The sequence below is a fragment of the Micromys minutus genome, assembly GCF_963924665.1.
Source record: "Micromys minutus genome assembly, chromosome: 3".
Taxonomy (NCBI): Eukaryota; Metazoa; Chordata; class Mammalia; order Rodentia; family Muridae; genus Micromys; species Micromys minutus.
The window spans coordinates 89,255,033-89,276,492 of record NC_137972.1 but is presented as its reverse complement, the minus strand read 5'-3'; the positions used below and the strand labels follow the sequence as shown (position 1 = coordinate 89,276,492).

Below are 21,460 nucleotides of genomic sequence, written 5' to 3'. Positions count from 1 at the left end.
CTTAGTTTGAGTTCTATTGCTGTGATAAACACCATAACCAAAAAGCCACTTGGGGAGGAAAGATTTATTTCATCTCATAATCTACAATCCATCATGTAGGGAAGCTAGGAACAAAAGGCAGGAACAAAAGGCAGGAACAAAAGGCAGGAACAAAAGGCAGCCACTAAAGCAGAGACCACAGAGGAAGGAGCACTGCTTAGTGGCTTGCTCAGCTCTTACGCCACCCAAGACCATTTTCCCAGGATGCTAGGCCCTCCCTCAACAATCATTAATCAAGAAAACAGCCCACTGACATGCCCACAGGCCAATCTGACAGAGCTAATTCTCCCCAGTAACTTTGACAAAAGCTAACTAGCACAGATTCCCTTATCATAATCACTACCATTCTTACAATTATCTTAATATCTAATATAAGCAACACATACTATTGTTTAATTATTCTTAATAATGATTGATGATGAAATGTAAACTTTTTGGCCTTACATTTAAATTTATAGCCCTAGAAATTATTGCTGATCCAACGAGTTACGTGTCAACAATTTACCATGTTAGAGTGGCACATACCTGTAACCCCAGCACTTAGGAATCTGAGGAGGAAAATTACTCAAATTTGAGGCCAGCCTAGGCTACAAAGTGAGTACTATGCTAACCAGGGTTAACTGCCAGCCAGTAAATATATAGACAACACTCCCCTGAGGAAAGGTAACGTTGCTTGATATTTTTGTAGATATATTCAATTGCTAACTAAGAGACAAGTTCTCTCCCTGCTTCACTGCGATGTATACAATGATACACAAGACTATACATTAATGAATAAGGCAGTTTCATATACACATTGACAAATGACTGACAACTAGACATTTGTGTAATAGGCACACTTCATTTTTTAAAGACATTTATTTATTTATTTATTCATTTATTTATTTATTTAATGTATGTGAGTACACTGTCCCTATCTTCAGATAGACCAGAAGAGGGCATCAGATCCCATTACAGATGGTTGTGAGCCACCATATATATAGACATACAGATGGTTGTGAGCCACCATATATATAGTTGCTGGGATTTGAACTCAGGACCTCTGGAAGAGCTCTGACCATCTCTCCAGCACCCACACTTAATTTTCAAGTCAGTCAAATACATCTAAACAGCTAGGCTTTTATTGTTATGTCACATAAAGATGGTGGTCTGTGAAACGGCCAGTTTAGTTCATAATTCAAACAATCCCAGGACCCTTTTCTCAAGACAATATCACACTTCCATAAGCAGAAGTGAATTTGTGTGTACTTCCTGTTCCATTACTGGGAGCGCCTGGACAGTGGTGCACACAGGAGTCAGGGTCAGGTGGGTCTCTGAGCTTGAGGCCAGCCAGGTCGACATCGAGCTCCAGGACAGCTGGAGCTACAAGGTGAGACTGTCTCAAAAACGAAATCAAACAAATAGGAAAAAAGGAGGGCACAGTAGCAAACACTTAAAATCCCAGCGCTTGGGAAGTAGAAGCAGGCGGATCTTCAGGCCTTGCTGGCCATTGGCCTAGGCTTACTGGTAAACCTGAGGTCCCAAGTCCCCGTCTTAAATATAGAGGCCATTGGCTAAGAGTGCCCTACTCCATGTCAGTGCTCTACAACTGCCTCTAACTCCAGCCCAAAGGGGAGGATTTACTCCCTTCTTTGGCCTCTGCCTTCACCCCACAATTGTCTTATCACATAGCATCCACACACACACACACCACATATACAAATAGTAAAAATAAATGAATGAATATTTTTAAAAAGTTAGCAGGCTGGAGAGATGATGGCTTAGCAGTTAAGAGCACTGACTACTCTTCCAAAGGTCCTGAGTTCAATTCCCAGCACCCACATGGTGGCTCACAACCATCTGTCATGGGATCTGCTGCCCTCTGCTGGTGTGTCTGAAGACAGCGGCAGTGTACTCATATGCATTAAATCAATAAATAAATCTTTAAGAAAAGTTCTCCAGCACCTGAAGAACAATGTTGCCCTGTGACATCCACATGCATACACGCACACATGTGCATACAAAATCTGTTAGATGTGATACATGATATATGTTTATGAAAGTCAGGTTCACTGTTCTGAATCCCAGCCCTCAGGAGCCATGAGAAATGGTAGAGTGACTCATTATATTCATAGAGATGGAGCGACCTTCCCCTCAATCAGAGACCCTGTGTGCCTTCCTGCTGAACCTCCATGTGCTGCTGCTTGTGTGTGTGTGTGTGTGTGTGTGTGTGAGAGAGAGAGAGAGAGAGAGAGAGAGAACACCAATGATCCCACCCTCACAGATGCTAACAGAAGAACTATAACAGTCCCTCCCACAAAGACCTCTGGTTGGCCTTTCGCTTCCTCATTCCTCCCATCATGGTGGCTGCAAAAAGCTCACATGATTCTGCCTAGCAACAGTCTATATAAAAAGGGACCGCCAATCCTCCACCTTGTGGCCCATCTGAAAGTTGATATCGACTCCAAATAAGTCGCTTCCCGGAAAAGTCCTGAGCAGCCTGTTTGTCAAACACCCAATCTTTACTTCTAATTCTAATAAGATTTAAATATTTCATTCTAATTGCCATCCTCTGTCTCAAAGCCTACATAAGGTCAAATGTAAATGAGGAGCCAGCCCGTGACGTCTGCTAAAGACCGTTGTTTCCATTAAGTGAAAGGCAGACCCAGTGCCAGCTTGCAACTCTGAATGCCCTGTGTCAGTTCTCCACAGTAGAGAGAGAGAGACACCGAGACGCTGACCTCTGAGATCTTGCAGTCTAAGAAGCAGTCTGGACAGAACTATTTAGACAAATTTTACATAAGGTGCAAGATTTTTAGCAGCTGTTTGAGACGCTCAGCACTGAATTAAGACAGACAATTCCTCATTTGGAGTCCAATGTGGCGTACTTAGGCACGGCCGCTTTCCGCAGATGGCGGTTGTAGCCGTTCTGCATGGAGACAGTGGCGGGCGTGCAACTGCTCAGAGAGCCTCAGGCCCTCTCTGAAGCACAGAGACTGTGCACGTGGGTCTTCAAAACGCAGCCCACTACTGTTACCAAAGTGAGGTTTGAAAGTTTCTCTGGCCCCTTTAAGAATGCAATCTGGCTCAGCAGGTAAAAGCACTTACTACCAGCTAAGGGGGACAACCTGAGTTTGACTCCCAGGACACACGTGGAAAAATGAGAGACTCCAACAGGTCATCCATACACTTCGGCACGCACATGGGCACAGCCCCCCCACCCCCACAGTAAAGAGATGTAACAAAGAGTCATTAAAGAAACCCACAGTTGAGTAAGCAGGTGGTGGTCAGGACTGTAATCCCAGCAGGCAGGAACTGACAGGAATACCAGGCCAGCCCACTCTACGGAACAAAGCTCTCTTGAAGCAAACAAAATTCAGTAAGCATTTTTGAATAATAAAAATAAAAATCGGGCTGGAGAGATGGCTCAGAGGTTAAGAGCAGTGACTGCTCTTCCAGAGGTCCTGAGTTCAAATCCCAGCAACCACATGGTGGCTCACAACCATCTGTAATAGGAGCTGATGCCCTCTTCTGGTGTGTCTGAAGACAGCTATGGTGTCCTCATATAAAATAAAATAAATAACTCTTTTAAAAAAATAAATAAAAATAAAAATCATAATAGGGATGAAGATACCCAGGACCCTGGATCTAATCCCAGCACTGGGGGGAATAGGGGGGAGCGACTGAGTAGGGCGTCCAGAACAGCCAAAATTAAGCAGTGAGGAAGACTGGGTCCCTGAACTAAGGCAAGGTCCACTGGGATGCACAGAATAGCTGTCTCCATCACCGTTCATGCCTTGCAGCAAGAGAAGCTTCTGGAGCAAATGCTCAGGTCCAAAGCCTGCTACTAAAGGACATACTGGGGCCAGCTATCAGCCGGGATCCAAGGAAACCTTTACAAGACACACTGAAGCCCCATTTCAAAGGCTGTGGTCCAGATCTCAGGGCTGGCAAGAAGGAAAGAATTAGTCTAGTAAATTATGACTAGCTGGGCCACAACCTGGAAGAGGCATAATCGCTACATGTACCAATGCTGTAATTAGCAGCTTTTAAAAAGCCAGGCTTACATTTGAGATAGAGACGCTAATGTCAGACATAAAAAGGACACATCCACCAATCTATGTGAAGATTTCCTGATTTCTACATGCGGCCAGCATTGTAAAGCTATCTTCTCTATAAAATAAAACAACGTATATGCTTAAACAGTTTTCATTTTGGATCTACCCAAGTGACTAGAGTCTCTGTAAGGATGATGGGAGGTTGACATTCGAGGAGGTCGCCTTCCCAACAAGTTACTTCACAGCTTCTATTGTGTCTGATCTTTTTCTAGCACTAGCTCTGTATGAGTCCTTAACGCTGAATATCTGCAAGTGTGGATCAGACAATATGTAAGTGTGCAACTCACGAAGTGGGGGACTTAAGCAAGTATGAAACTGTTTTGTGCCTCGGCCCCCTCGTCTGTAAACAGGGATAATAACAGATCTATTTATCGTTGCTGTGGATAAATACATGAAAAGCAGCCCTGCCATAAAAGGCTCAGTAGCTATTAGAACAGAACCACACACAAGCCCAGGTCATTTCTAAAACTGAATACAGAAGCCCCAGTAGCACAAAGCGAGAAGGAGGGCTCATTTAGAAACAAGGCAAGCGGCAACACTAAACAGCGGCACCTCGGGCTTCCCCAGCCGTAACTGTGCTGCCTGCTCTGGAGAATGAAGGATGGTTCATCAACCACAGGGTGCTCATGTACATCAGCCCTTGCCATATGGACGAAAACCTTTGGACATACACATAAAACGACGCGATGTGGTAAGATAAACAGTGAGTGCTGGTATAACAATGAATATGTGTGTTTTATAGTACATGCAACATGAAATCTGTTACTAAAGGACCCAAGCCACGGCAAATGAGTGAAGGGTATGGCTCTGTCCAGCTCCTCCACCCCTGCAAATGCACCCAAGGAATGCTCACTGCTCACCCCAACCTCACAAATACGAGGCGAATCTCCAACTATGATCAGGACCAGCCCAGGTCTCTCATTCCCAGTGGAGTCAGAGGGAACAAAGGCTGGCTTCTGAGGCACACGGGGCGGCTGACAGCCAGTAGGCATTGACGTTCACCTACTCCAGAGGGCTCAAGAACACCACTGTCAGGCTTTCCCTGTGTGCTATTCAGTAGGAAGAAAATTCTGGGCATCTGATGGTGTCTCTGAGAACAAAAAGCCAGTATTCACCAAATTAGCCCTCTAGCTGCCAAAGAACAATGGGGCTTCAGCAATTTTCTCCTTTTGAAGCAGAAGCAGATAGGGCAGGACTTCAACCCCAGCAGAATGTCAAGACCACTCTACTGTGCACTTGTTCAAAATCAGCATGTGGGCCACTTAGCTAGGCTCTGTGCCTTGCTAGCGACTGCCTCTAACTACCTACAGCTATCTGCAAAGGGGAACCACAGAGGGAAAAGCATGGCTCTGCACCCCTCCCTCTCTACTGGAAAAACAAGAGAAAAAGGCATAAATGTCTCTTCATCATAATTCAAAGCATCGTCAGTAGGTGAAGCCTTGCATAAGTGTCTTGGTAATTATATTCCAATACTCTCTCAGGCCTTATGGAAGATGAAAAACACCATTTCTCCATTCCAAGCAATCTGTTAAAGAAAACCAGCATTGCTCGTAAACAGAGCCCAAGCTATCAGAAGGGTAAATTAAAAATACACTCGTGTGTTTTGGATACATTCTTCAAACCTTTTGTCATGTTCCTGCTCTAACAAGCTCTAAGACTGGCCCCACAACTTCTTGAGCTCGAAATGAATCTTCATATTCTAACTTCTCCAGTTGAATAACTAATGCACATGGTTATATAAAAGATATTTATTAGTTATGCACATCCTTAAGAAAATTTCATCTGGACACAGTGACACGTGTCTACAATCCCAGTATCTGGAGGGTAATAGCAGGAGGGTCAAGAGTTGAAGGCCAGCCTTGACTACATGATACGTTAAAAACCAGCCTGCGCTGTAAGAGACCTTATCTCAAAAAATATGCACAGGTAAAAAATAAGGTACAACACTATCATAATGAAAGCCATTATTGTGTGGAATATGTGCTAATAAAAAACTAAAATAATACAGTCTCACGTATGTTTTCATGATCCATTCTTTAAGCAAAGTTATCAACCTGGTTTTCTTTCTGGAAACAGCTCGATTAGGCAAAAGGTTTTCACATGACCTGATGTTTTCTTGCCGGGGACTTAAGCCACACAGAATATATTAACCCCTAAGGAAGCCGTATCAGGATCTCACTGAAGAGGAGTCAACCTTTCTGGAACCATTTACAAAAATGGTTCCTTCATCATACACTTGCTATTCTCGAACTTGTCAGTGTCCAGTCATGAAGAAGCAAGCTATGTATAAAGGACCCTCAAACTTGTTAATTGCCTTAGGGTTTCTAATGTTGCAGGAAAAAAAAAAAAAAAAAAAAAAAAAAAAAAACATGACAAACACCATATTAGTTAGGAAAGGGTTATTTTGTCTTACACTTCCACATAACTGTTCATCATTGCAGGAAATCAGGACAGGAACTCAAACGAGGCAGGCACACAGAGGCAGGAGCTGAAGTACAGGCCATGGAGGGGTGCTGCTAACTGGCTTGCTTCCCATGACTTGTTCAGCCTGCTTTCTAATAGAACCCAGGACGGCCATCCCAGTAGTGACCCTGCCCACAATGGGCAGAACCCAACAATTACTATTTTTTAAAATGTCCTACAGGCTTGCCTACAGCCTGATCTTACGGAGGTATTTTCTCAGTTGAGGTTCCCTCCTTCCAAATAGCTGCTTATCAAGTTGACGTAAGACTAGCCGGCTCATGTATGTAGGTAGCAGAACCAAGTCAGAGCTTTAGAAAGGACCACAAACCTTACAGCAGAAATGCAGACTGAGATTCAAGATTAACACTGGGGGACACAGGTGTGGTGGGGGGCACAGGTGTGGGAAGAGGGGTGTTACTAAAACAGTCGCTACTTTTCTATTAAGTACTTACTGTCACAACGAGCAAGGAGCTGGTAGGGGGATGGGGGGAGAGAGAGAGAGAGAGAGAGAGAGAGAGAGAGAAGGGGAGAGAGGGAGGGAGAGAAGAGGAGGGAGAGAAGGGGAGAGAAGGGGAAAGAAGGAGAGAGGGGGAGAGGGGGAGAGGGGGAGAGAGAGAGAGAGAGAGAGAGAGAGAGAGAGAGAGAGAGAGAGAGAGAGAGAGATTCTGAAGTAAACTGCAGGAACTGTGTTAAGTTGGCAGCACACTGAATTGCTCCCAGTCACTGGCCTGGACTTCAGCTGCCCTCTGCACACAACTGGTGCTCACCAGACACCGGGGTGTCTCTCACTCTGTTGAACTAAACTACTAAAGTTGTATTGATCAAGGGTCAGAATTCATGAATTTTATGTGTGAGGAGAGGGGCACTGTGCAGCTGCCATGGCGCACATACGGAGGTTCTTCCCATTCCTTCCTTATAGAACCCAGGAGCGTGGGTTCCAGGAGCTGAACCAGGTCAACAGGTTTGAGAGCATTTATCCACAGTCATCTCAGCAGCCATCTTTCTGATGTGGTTGAGACAGGGTCTCATGTAGCCCAGGCTGACTGACCAAGGATCACCCCAAGTTTCTGATTTTCCTCCTTCCACTTCCACAATGCTAGGGAGCAAACCCAGGGTTTCCTGCATGCTAGGCAGTCTGTGAGCTGTGCTCCAGCACCAGCCCCAGAAGCCACTTGTCTTACGAATTCCCACAGACTATTTTTTAAACAAGGTCTCTCCATGTAGCCCTGGTCGTCCTAGAACTCACTATGTAGACCAGGCTGGCTTCAAACTCACAGAAATATACCTCTGCCTCCTGAGTGCTGGAATTAAAGGTGTGCCACCTCTGCCCAGCACTGTAACTATCTTTAATTCCTATCAGCAAATCAAAAAGAACCACAGTCATTCCAGCACAATCCTCCAAATGATAAGAGTTGGATCTTACCGATGCACAGAGCAAAGGTCGTGAGCACCTGTCTAGCATATGCAAGGCTTCAACTTCTAACACTAAAAAACATACCTATTAATTTTTTAAACTAAGTAAGTGCACGGAGCAGATGCCAGCAATCAAGTTATAAAGTACAAGGTTTCCACCCCAGAGACACTCGACAAAACAAAAGGCCAATACCCTACGAGTGCTGGAGTCATGTTGTCTGCAATCCAAAGAAGTGCAGCATTTCCCAGAGAACATCCAGTAGACACTGATGCTAACAGACACTCCTGCACCACTGCGGAGCCTGCTCAGGACGTCTGTATGCTAATACGCACTATAAACTCCAAGATCAAATCCTAGTATAAAGTTTGCAAAGCTGAGCAAGATCCCGAAGGGCTTGGATCACAGTGTTTCCGGGTTCGTCCAGGAGGTCTCACCTGATGTGTGTCGCAGGCAGGGACTCATACTGGCGGGACAGAAAGAGCTCTCTGTGCTTCAGCTGGTGCTTCTGCTTCTCCGTCAAGTCAGCCTCCACTGTCGTCTCCGACTCCTCCTCAGTTTCTTCTACACAAACAAAATTCAAGGAATCCATCATTACAACTAACTCGTGCCTCCTTGGTTAGCAAAGCAGGATGAACCAACAGGCCGGGTCAGTAGATTTGATATTTTCTTTCAATTTCATTTTGACCCTCACATGAAGCTTTTCATCGAAATCCCAATCCTAAATTAAGTTCTCTGGTCTGCCAAGGAAGACGATGAACACCAATGTTAAGATGGCAGAATCGGACATGGTAGTGCACACCTATGGTCCCAGCTGAGGCAGGAGGATCACCAAGTCAAAGCCCATCTTGGTGTAAGCTCAAGGTAAACAAGAGCTTCAAGGCCTGTCTCACACAAGTAAGTGAGCAAGCAGAGCCTGGGGTTGGTTCAGTAGCTGAAAGACTCGCTGCACAATCGAGAACCAGGATTAGGATCGCAACACCCATGTCACAAACTCAGTGTCCACACTAACAGCTGTAGCCCCACCTCTGGGGACAGAAACAGAGGGACCGCTGGGGCTTGCTGCCTTCCAGCCCAGCAGAGAAAACCCAACTCTGAGGTCCAGACAGATCCTATCTTATAGGGATACACAAAGAAAGAGTAATAGAAAACAACACCCAACACTCTCTGCCTTTATGCAGACATACCTGTAAGCACACATGTGCTTACAACTCACATTGATACAAATACACACATACACACACACACATACACACACACACACACACACACACGGTTTTGGTTTTTAGAGGCAAGATGTCTCTGTGAAGCCTTGGTTGTCCTGAAACTGACTCTGTACACCAGGCTAACCTCAAACTCAGAGATCCTCCTGCCTCTGCCTCCTAAGTGCTGGGATTAAGGTTGTGTGCCACCACCTCCTGGCATAAATTTCTTTTTGAAAAAAAAATTACATTAAAAACAAATGACTGAAAAACATGGCAGCTAACACAAGAATGGCAGCAGTGTACGCCTGAAATCCCAACACTCAGGAGGCTGAGGCAGGAAGACATTGGGTTCTAACCTGCTCGGGGCTACAGAGCTCAAAATTCCTTAATTATAATAAAATATAAATGGAGCCAGGTGTGGTAGCATGCCTTTAATTCCAGCCCTCGGGAAACAGAGGCAGGTGGATCTCTGTGAGTTCCAGGATAGCAGTGACTACATAGTGAAACCCGGCCCCAAAGAGGTGGGGGAGGGAGAAAGACAGGCAGAAGCAAGCAGAACCTCCAATTGAATCACGCTGACAAACCAATGGAAGGACTAGACCAGGAGCTATCCTTAGATATTAGAACATGCTGCAGTAAATAACTGAAAGAAAGCTACAACATTTTTTTAAAAAGATGTATTTGTTTTATGTATATGAGTACCTGTCTTCAGACACACCAGAAGAGGGTGTCAGATCCCATTACAGAAGGCTGTAAACCACAAAGTAGTTGCTGGGAATTGAACTCAGGACCTTGGGAGAGCAGTCAGTGCTCTAACCACTGAGCCATCACTCCAGCCCCCTGCTACAACATTGTTTTAAGACCCAGGCCTGAGGCTGGGAGCGCTGAGCGTGCAGGGGGTGGATCAAGCTCCAGGACAGCATCACTGAAAGTGGAGGTGCTGAGACCCAGTGCTCAGAGATAAAGGCAGAAGGATTAGACCAGACATGGTCATCCTAGGCGGCAATCCAAGGCCAGCATGATCTTAGCTTAGAGCTGCCTGAAAAAAACTAAACAAACTGTGTGGGCCCAGCATTGGCCGGCCTCACACCCTGCCCCAAGTACACAGGAATCGGATTTATAATTCCCCTTTTGTCTTGTAAGAACACTATAAACCAAATCATTTGGGGAAGGGGGAAATGCTTGTAATACCAGAGACTGAGGCAGGAGGATGGAGTTCAAGGTCAACCCAGTTTTACAGTCTAGTCCCTATTTCCAAAACAAAAACCTATGAAGACCCACAATGCAGAAAGAAGCAGGAATCCCAGAAGTAAAAGGAAGAAAATGGCCATCTTTTCTACCTTCCTCTTTGCAGGCAGGCAGAGAAAGGGTGCTCCAGGAATCCCTTCCAGAGGAAACTAACTCACCACTAGCACCTCCACAAGCTTCTTTAGTTTAAAAAGGACAACATAGGAAACTGGAACCAAAGAGAAGCCACTTGTTCCTAGTGACCCTGTTAAGATGGTGGCTCAATGCTACCCAGGAGGAGAGCAAAAGATGCCCACTGAGAGCTAATCCAGTTCTCTAGTCTGAGAGCAAAGAGGTCCTTACACTGCGTGCTGGGGACACTTAGGGAACAGGACAGTGACTTGGCTATTGAGGAGAGCCAGAGACCACAGGCAAAAATAAAGAGACAAAGTTGTACATGATGTTCCATTTTCTTTAGTTACTTTTCCCCTGTGGTGATAGTGCACTCACAAAAGCAACTCAGGGGGAAAAGGGCCTATTTCACCTACTCTTCCAGGTAACAATGTGTCACTGAGGGAAGTCAGGGCAAGAACTCAACACAGGGTAGAAAGGGAAAGCAAAAGCAATGGAGGGATGCTACTTACTGGCTTGCTCCTTATAGCTTGCTCAGCCTGCTTTCTTATACAACTTAGAACCACCAGACCAGGGGTGGCCCCACTCACACTAATCAAGAAAATGTCCAAAAGACTTGTCCACAGGCCAATCTTATCACAGGATTTTCTCAACAGAGAATCCATCTTCCCAAATGCCTGTAGCTTGTGTCAGGTTGACAAAAACTAGCCAGCAGATCATCCTTCTTCCTTCTTCTCCTGAGTACTGAGATTATAGGATGTACTACCACATCTGGCTACATGCACTTTCTCTGACATTACATTTAATATCTTTAAAGGGAAGGGAGGGGACACCAATATCATTTACAGACATAATCCTAATTTAAGTGACATATTAAAAAAAAAAAAAAAAGTAATGTCTATGGAGGCTCCCCGGTCCCTGGCGGGCTCATGTGGCGCAGACTTTGTTCAAACTCTGGGGACAGAGACTGCAGAGACTCAGAATGAGGTGGCAGGGTGAACTTGGAACAGAACACCTGGCTTCATTACAGAGCTCTTACCTGTGAGACCACAGGTGTCACACGAACAGAAGCATATTTAATTACCACAATTCTTTCTTTGTTGACTTTGTTTTTGAAGACAGTTTCTCTGTGTAGCCCTGGCTAGCCTCGAACTCAGAGATCTGTCTCCCAAGCGCTGGCATTAAAGGCGTGCACCACCACCGCCCGGTTCAGTTGTCACAATGCTTATTTTAGGGCCCAGGACCACAGAAGGCATCTTATCAAGCACAATTCCCACAATTCTTTTTTTAATCCTTTGAGGGCCTGTCGAATTCTCTGATTTCTAATTCTTCTGAATTGAAAACAAGCCTGGGAAACCGAGTTTAAGTCTCACTTAGGAGCAGGCGAGTTGGCTAAGCAGGGAAAGGTGCATGCCACGAAGCTTGGTGTCGAGTTCCAATCCCTGGGCCCCACATAATGGAAAGAAAAAAAAAACCTGATGCTCCTCCAAAGTTGTTCTCTGACCTCTATATATGCGCAGAGGTGGAGACAAGGGCACGTGCACATACAGAGACAGGACACACACACACACACACACACACACACACACACACACACACACACACACACAGAGTATCTGTCAATATAATAAAAGAAAGTTAAAGTCTCACCAAGCTGAAATACAAAACCAGGCAATTCAAGCTTCTCTGAATGCTCTCTCTAATGGTGTATGCACAGAGAAACACAGCTCTAAAGGAGCTGTCTACTTGCAGGTCTAATAACATCTCACCTGTGGAGATCGATAAAGTTATTGCGGCATTGGCACTATTAGTACAGCAAATATCACATACAAAATTACGTTCTTTACCTAATTGGAATTTGATAAATTGTTGCTATAAAAGACAAGGCTAACTGAATTCTAATGGCGTCCTACAGGGCAAAAGGCACCATCCATTACATATCAGAGTAACGATAGCAAACCTCACTTTTTGGGGTGTTGGGGGGTAGCTGTTGGTTCTGCTGTTTTAGCTTTAAAATTTGTAACCCTGGCTGGCCTGGAACTCTTTGTGTAGACCAAGCTGGCCCTGAACTCACAAAGATCTGCTTGCCTCAGTGTCCAAAGTGTTCACTTGTTTGTTTGTAGTATAATCTGGCCTGGAATTCACTATATAGTGCAGGCTGGTAACTCCAGGAGCTTCTCCTACCTCAGTCTACCAAATGCTCCCTTTCTTACGGTGCTAGGGATAAAATGTAAGACCTGGGCTCCTGAGCAAACACTCAATCACGGAGCTAAACTTCTGCTAAAATTGTTTGGTTGGTTTTGGTTTTAGGAGACAGGGTCTTACTGTGCTGGAACTCACTATATAGACCAGGTTGGCCTTGAACTCACACAGATCCACCCACCTCTCTCTCATAAGCTCGAGGACCAAAACTATGTGCCACTACTCCCAGCCTTTTTTTTTTTTTTTTTAAATTGTGTATGTGAAGGCCTAGAGAAATGGTTCAGTGGTTAAAAGCCCTGGGTGCTCTTCGAGAAGACCCAGGTTTGATTCTCAGCACCCACCTAGTAATACATAACCATCTGTAATATCAGTTCCAGGAAATCCAACTCCCTCTTCTGGTGTCCACAGACACCAAGCATGCACAGACACCCATACAGGTAAAAATCATTTTTAATAAAAAAATAAACTGTGTGTATGTGGGGGGGGGGGGGGAAATCGGGAGCCACAGACAGACAGATACTGAAGCTTGTAGGACAGCAGTCTAGCCTAGTTCCTGAGCACCAGCTTCAGGGAGACCCTGGTTCAAAACTATGTAGAGTGTAATTGTAGTGGTTTAAGAAAGAATGGCCCCCATAGGCACACAGATTTGAATGCTTAGGGAATGGTACTATTTGTTGGAGTGGGTGTGGCTTTGTTGGAGGAAGAGTGTCACTAGGGGTGGGATTTAAGGTTTCAAAAGCCCACGCCAGGCCCAGCGGTGGCACTCCTGCCCTGTCTGTCTGCCTCTCCCTGCTGCCCTCAGATCCAGGTGCAGAATTCTCAGTTCCTTCTCCAGCACCATGTCCATGTATCTGCCATGCTTCCCTCCGTGATGACAACGGACTAAATCTGACCGTGAGCCAGGCCCCTTACATGCTTTCCTTTATAAGAGTTGCTGTAGTCATGATGTCTCTTCACAGCAATAGAACACTGATCAAGAAAACCTCTGGCTGCCACACACTTGCATGCTGCTCACTTATACAAACACGTGAGTGTGTGTGTGTGTGTGTGTGTGTGCAAGCATGTTTACGCTCCATATATCACATACATACAAAACCAATTTTTAAAAGAAGAATCCTTATTAAAAGGTTGGGGGGTCTCATGTACCCCAGCTATCTACCTAGCTGAAATGGACTAACTCTTCTGGTCCTCTTGCGCCAGTCTTCTGACTGGACTTGTGCAGGAGCAGCTGGCCCACTTTCTGTGCTGGGGATCACAGGCAGTTCTATGCGTGCTGGAGATGCATGCTGAGCCACCTCCCCAGACCCTGGAATATTTTCTAGGCCAAATCTGAGTGCACTTTCCTGGCAGAACACCTGCCCAGCAGTTCTCCAGCTCTGTAACCTAACGACTTACACTTCTAAGTCCCACTGAAGGCTTGAGCTTTTATTAATGGAGGTATGTCTATCAAGATTAACTGTAAAATGCAGAGTTTCTTTAAAGACTTATTTCTTTCTTTCATTAATGTACTTATTCACTTTACATTCCTATCAGCCTTGCCTCTCCTTCCAGTCCCCCCCAAACTGCCCCTCCCTTCACCTCTGAGAAAGGGGAGGTTCCTTCCAGGAACCAACCCACCCTGGCAATCTCAAGTCATTGCAGGACTAGGTACATCCAGACCCACTGAGGCCAGACAAGACAGCCCAGTTAGGGGAGCAGGATCCCAGGCAAGCAACAGAGTCAGGCTTAAGCCCCTGCTCCAGTTGTTGGGGGACCTGCATGAAGACCAAGCTGCACATATGCTATCTATGGGGGGGCTAGGTCTAGCCCACAAATGCTATGCTCTTTTGTTGGTGGTTCAGTTTCTGGGAGCCCCCAAGGGTCCTAAAGACTTATTTTTAATCATGTATAAGCGAGGACGCACAGTTAAATGCAGGTGGTCAAGAGTGCATGTGCCTACAGAGGCCAGGAGAGGGCGCTGGATCCCTAGGGCTTGAGTTACCAGTGTGTGTGTGTGTGTGTGTGTGTGTGTGTGTGTGTGTGTGTGTGTGTGTGTGAATGTAGAAACTAAACTCGGGTCCCCTGCAAGAGAGTAAACTATCTCTAAATGCAGAAGTTATCCCTTTAAACTTAAAAGAAAAAAGGTATGCATGGGGTGGGGATGTGCACAGGACTGCAGGTATCCCTGAAAAATGAACCGTCATGTCCCCCTGAGGGGGATGACAGGTGCTAATAATGAGCTGCCAAATGGTGGGGACAGAAATCCAACCCTCAATAAGAGCAGTGTGTGCTCTTAACTCAGAGCCATCTCTTCAATTCCAGTGCTTCTTTTTCTTTTATTTCTTTCTTTCTTTCTTTTCTTTTCTTTTCTTTTTTTTTTCTTTTTTTTCTTTTTTTTGCTTGTTTTGTTTTTAATTTCTTGTTTTGTTTTATTTTTGTTTTTGGAGGCAGGTTTTCTCTGTGTAGCTCTGGCTGTCCTGGAACCCACTCTGCAAACCAGGCTGGCCTTGAATGCTGAGATCTATCTGCTTGTCTCCAAGTGCTGGGATTTGGCCACCACATAGAGCCAAAAACGTTTGAGCAAACTGAAAGCACTCATTCCATTAGCAGGGAGAGCATCGCCCTCACATGCGATCCAGTCTCTGCAGAACTCTGTGGCAAGCAGCTGATGCCAGGTTAGTGTCATTTTGAACGTTAGTCTGAGCTCAGAGAAGGGAGTGGGAAATGAACGAGTCATGCACAGGAAGTCAGCCGTGAAGATTAGGCGGTCGGCAAGGGTCCTTTCACTCCGTGAGCTACTATGACTCATCAGTTCTATAACGAGTCAAGATCCCATCAAAACTCCAAGCTATTTCTGCTTTACATTTATCCAGAACACTGCGTCTGGCAAAGGCTGCCCAGTCTTATGATAAATCAAAGTCCATCTGGAATCCTGTGGCCTCAGCACACCACTATGCGACTTTCCATTTGCTGTAAACTGTGAAGCTTCAGAAACAAAATAAAAGAGCCACAAGTGTCTCAACTAGGGTTTGTTACTGTGACAGAACACCATGGCAATTCAGGGAGGAACGGGTGTGCTCTTGCTTACGGGGCTCGGGTTACACCCGCCACTAAGAGAAGTCAGGAATGAACCTGGAGGCAGGAGTGGAAGCAGAGGATGTGGCAGAGCTTGCCTCCTTTCATGATTTGCTCAGCTTGATTTCTTATAGCACCTAGGACCACCTGCCCACAGAGGGCTGGGCCTTCCTCCATCAATTACTAATCAAGAAAATGCCACAAAGGCCAACTTATGAATCTTTACCAATTGTGGTTCTTTCGTCTCAAGTATCTCTAGGTTTGTGTCAAGATGACAAAAGCCAACCAGCACAAGAAGTAACCAGGTCACCCACCGCCATGACACTGCCCACTGCAGCTCACTACCAGCCCCGTCCTCCCGGAGCAGCCTCCTCCCAGCTAACCACCAGCACTGCTGGTGCGGAACACCATCCTCCCGAATTTACCAGCTGTCCTCCCTAGGCACAGCGGGACCTTTCTTCCCACAATAAAACTAAGTAAAAAGGCTCCACGTGCCTGTAACGCCGCCACTCTAGAGACTGAGGCAGGAAAGACTTCTGTGAGTTCAAAACCAGCCAGAGTGAATTCCAGGGTAGTCAGGACTACAATTTCCAGTACCCAAATGTAGACCCAACTCCACAAAGTTGTTCTGACCACCACATAAACACTATGGTACACACATGCAAGTAAATTAATAAATAAATGTCAAAAATGTAAATGGGGTAGGGAGCATTTAAGTGGAGGAGAAGGGTGATACAAAGGGAGAGAGAGGGTAGGGGGCAGAACACTAAAGACATTTGGAAAACAAAGTGTTCTTTTATAAGCTTACTGAATAATATCCACATCGTGTGTGTGTGTGTGTGTGTGTGTGTGTGTGTGTGTTTGCGGGCACGCGCGCGTGTGTATATACATCTATAACTATACAGGGTAATACTACTCTCCCAGGAGCCATAGACTAACAAAAATCCCAGTGACAGACAAGGGACACCTCACTTAAGTCAGAGGAATCTAAGAGAACAATACAATGCAGACTATTGCTATACAAAAAACAGACAATTGCTATTGCCCTTGGTTCCTTCCCAGATCTTGAAAATCAGACCCTACGACTGAAGACAGCACACGCTTTGGTCACAGGACTTGGGAGGAATCTAGTTGGTATGACTTTAAAGACCTTCCTCTCTGGGAGCAGATCTCACAGTATTAGAAAGTGCTGTACAGACTTTAGAAATGCCTATATTATATATATATGGAGAAAAGCAAGCAGTAGCCCTACTCAGCTGTAAAGACTTCACCCACAACAATGACCGACCAACAGTAGCCAACAACTGTGCAATTGGACCTGTGTCCTGCTCAGAATGAGAGAGCCAAGAACCTGCGGCTGGAGACGTCACAGACCCTAAAGAAGCTACTGTAGCCATTTCCCTAAAAGAATACAGCTTCCAACCTCATTCTAAACACTTCTCAATGCACCATCGGTGCACCTCTCTCATTCCTCCCTGGAGTTTCACTGTGCAGCCCACGGAGGGTATTGCACACGTCCACAAGTGACCAAACCCAGAGAAAAATATGACTCAGTGTCCCAGCAGCAACTGGGACAACAGCATAATCCCCACACCTACAGCTCAGGGGACACCGCAGAGGAGGGAGGAAGAATAGACACCTGTCTCCGCCTCTAAATGCTAGAGCCAAAGGCTTGTGCCACCGTGCCTAGCCAATGGGGTAAATTATCAGAGCCTCACCCTCAGGTGATGAGCTACAGGAAATGAATGGCTGCTGAGGAAGAATCAGTTTTCCAAGGAAAATCCCCTGACAGGTTTCCCAATCCTAAAAAATCAGCACTGAACACGTGTACACATGGGCAACACAAGCCGGATCCCACGGAGCGCGTGCGCTCGCTTGTTTAACAATAGTTGAGGAAAAAGAAGTCATGGAAATGACGTAAGTACTGTATTCATGTGTGAAATTCTCCAAAAACATTACAATTTATATAAAAAAAATAAATGAAAAACCTTCCTGCTTTGACAAAAAGCCCCCACAGTTGCCAGTCACCATTCGGGTAAACTACAGTGGTTATAAATCTAAGCACCAAGTACGCCGTGTTTCCATGGGAGCCCTCCCTCCTACCTGACCTCAAGCAAAACATAAGGGCTATGGTCCTGTGACTCACTCTGACATAAGGGATACACAAACTGGCCTGTGGCTCTCACTCTGGATTCCAGGCAAGAGCTCGGAACACACTTTGCAGAGCAGCGAGGACTATAACACGCGGACACAGACACGGACAGACACAGACGGGCGCTCCTAAAACAAGGACAGCAGCACAGTTTGAGGAAATGCAGAGCCCCTAGGCAACCTGGAAGTAAAGGGGGTTAGGAGGTGAATCCCTGTCCTTCCTGAGCAGAAAACCTGAGCCTTGGGTGAGGGTGGCCTGGGTCCTATCTGCGCTAAGGCTTGGCCTGACCAAGTCTTATTTTCCGTGCCACACCTGGGAGAGCCAAACCAGAAGGCGTGTCCACACAGCTCCCAGCCCTCCCATGCAAATGGAGGGCGTCTGGTTATCTCTGCCTTCATTCCACCCAGGCACCAGGTGCGGCACACCCATAATCCCAGCACTCAGGAGGCAAAAGCTGGAGCCTCCGTGAGTTCCGGCCACATAATGTGCTCCCAGACAGACAACGATGATTACCCAGAGAGATCCTGTCTCAAAAAGAAAGTCTCCATAGGAATGTGATATAACATGTACGCGTGTGAGAACCCAGAGTTACATGCTTCACACACTCTACCCACCCACTGTATTCCATACATTAATTTAAAATCTTAAAATACAACTGCTTTTGTTTCTAGCCAAATGAAGTAGCTGAGACAAGTTCAAGGTGGGGAAGATGGAAGGAGTCCCTGGTACACAGGAAACCTGACTCCTTATAGAAGGGGGCTGGGAGCTGGAGAGGTGGCTCAGTGGTTAAGAGCACTGGCTGCTCTTCAAGAGACTCTGGGTTCCATTCCCAGCATCCACAGACAATTCACAGCCATCTGTAAGTCGAGACCCTGGTGACCCTACACCCTGTTCGGCTCTCCACTCCAGAGGAACTCGTACACATGTTGCTCAAACACGTGCAGGCAAAACACCCGCAAATATGAAAATATTACAAAGAACAGGGAAGGAAAGAGGTAAGAGCTAGTAGGCAGAGTGCTCGAAAAGGGGAAAGCAGAGCTCAGAAGACAGAGTTCCAGAGAGGAAAGACCCTGGAGGCCTGCAGCAGCTGCTCCAGAAGCACACATGGTGTGCAGAAAATGCCAGAAGCCTCTGGGCAGTGACCCCGGCACTCAGAAGGCAGAGGCAGACAGATCTCCAAAAACAAAAAAAAAAAAAAAAAAAAAAAAAAAAACAGGAAAGAAAGACGGAAAGGAGGAAGGAAGAGGGAGGGAGGGTAGGAGGGAAGGAAAGGAAATGCCAGAAGCTAGAAAAGCAACCCCTAGAGAGAATGAGGAGGAACGGGGCCTGAGCTCACTCGGGGCTGGGTGAGCATTTCTTCCCCTACAGAACACTGGAAACACACGATGTATGGTGCACTGGGCACAGGACGGGAATTGAGCACTAGGCAAACACAACTCTGTCCCTGCTTACAAGCTGCAATCAAACACCAAAGTAACCGCCTCCCAGAGCCAAGGTTAAAATAACAGACAGAAATACAGAGCTGTCACAGCCACAGACACAGCTGTACACCCAGCTACACCAGAGGCTGAAACAGGATTGCTCAAACCCACGGGTTCAAAGTCAGTTTGGCAACACACACACACACACACACACACACACACACACAAACACACACATATATATCCCGTTCTCAGTGTGTATGAGTGTTTGCCTATATGCATGTATGTATACACAGCGCATGCATGTCTGGTACTTAAGAGACTGAAAGAGAGTGCCCCATCCCTTGGAACTGGAGAAAAGTTTGTGAGCCACCTTGTGGGTGCTGGGAACCACACTTGGATCCTCTGGTAGGACAGCAGGTATTAACTGCTGCAGCATCTCTGCAGCACAGAAACCCTGCCTCTTAACATGTGTGTGTATATAAAATGTGTATAATATAAGTGTACATATATGTGACATATATTTAAAAATATATGTTTTCATTTTATATATAATATATATGCACATATATATGCATATATTGTATACACACATAAATATATATAAATGATGTTTTTTAATTCCTAAAACTTAGAATGATCATACTAAAACTGGCCAAACTGTGACAAACTAGATCCCGCCTCCACTGTCAGTGGGAATGAAATGTACAATGATAAATCATGCCCTCAAAGAGTTCACAGGTTCTTCCAAAAGTTAAAAAAATAAACTGGCTGACACACAACTGAAATTCCAGCATTCAGAAGTCTGAAGCAGGAGAATGGAATGTGAGGTCAGCATGGGATACAGGGCGAGACCCAATTTCAACAAACAAAACTAAACAACAGGACCACTGAGATGCTTGAGAAGGTAAGGGTGCTTGCTGTACCAGCCTGGTGCTTGGAGGATTACTGAGCCCCAGGACCAGTGTAAAGGTGTGGACGGAGAGAACCAACTCCAGAGATGTCCTCTCATCACATGCATCCCTTCTTCTAACACGCACCGAGAATTTAAAAGTAAAAATACCACAGCATGTAAAAAGCTACTGTACTCCACTCAAGAGAAAGGCAAAGAGACTGAATGGGTCCACTGTTAAACCCACACAACGGAATACTACTCAGTCACCAAAAAGATAATAGAAATATAAACTATTTAGAGTTGCCCTATGAAACTTAATCCCTGTACTCAAGATGAAGCAGAGGCAGGCAGATCTCTGAGAGTTTGAGGTCAGCCTGATCTACATAGAGAGTTCCAGGACAGTCAGAGGCATCTTATTGAGAGAGATGGAGGGGGAGGAGGGAAAGGTAGGAGAGAGAGAGAGAGAGAGAGAGAGAGAGAGAGAGAGAGAGAGAGAGAACTGCCCTATGACCAGGTATCACAGCATAAATCTTTAATCACAGCACTCAGGAGGCAGGTGCAGGCCAGCCAAGGCTGCAGAGTGAGACCCTGTCTCAAAAGAGTTGTCCTAGAGGTGGGAGATATAGCTCACTTAGCATGTTGCTTTCCTATCATCACATAATCACAGTCTGGAGGCGGGGATAGGAGGACCAGAAGTTCAGTGAGATGGCTCACTGGGTAAAGGCCCCGTTGGCAACCTTGATGACCTCAGCTGGATCCCCAGGACCCACGGGGTGAAAGAAGAGAATGAGCCCCGACCTTCACACAGGAAGCCTGGCACACACTCTAGCTCTAAACTGTCATTTCTGCCATTCCAACTTGAGAGAGCTATTCTGTGCTGTGTTCCTACTAACAGAAAAAGGCATAGGCGTCGTCAGCTTCTTGACAGGATATCCAAAACCATGCTCCAAACTTCAGCAAACGATTTCCCACCTCATGGCTAAGTCACCTGAACAACATGCTTCCAACAAAGCTCCAGAGAGCTTCGGAGGAAATCAACCCAAACCGCTTCATTTCTCACTGACTCTGACCGATACAGACTGCTGTTTCTCACTCTCCTAGGGGAACTTGATTTAATCCCAGCACAGTGCAAGAAAGAGAAAGCCCAGACAAAGCCTTGAAA

The 21,460-nt window shown here is 45.8% G+C and overlaps 1 protein-coding gene across 7 annotated transcripts in view; it reads right to left on the bottom strand.

Annotated features, from left to right (window-relative positions):
* Positions 1-21,460, bottom strand: part of MTA3 (metastasis associated 1 family member 3) — a 106,200-nt gene that overhangs the window by 70,887 nt on the left and 13,853 nt on the right. For all 7 annotated transcript variants that reach the window (XM_080914480.1, XM_080914483.1, XM_080914481.1 and 4 more), the window contains exon 4: positions 8,448-8,574. In XM_080914480.1, coding sequence (XP_080770606.1) covers positions 8,448-8,574 — 127 coding nt within the window. The remainder of the gene's footprint in view (positions 1-8,447; positions 8,575-21,460) is intronic.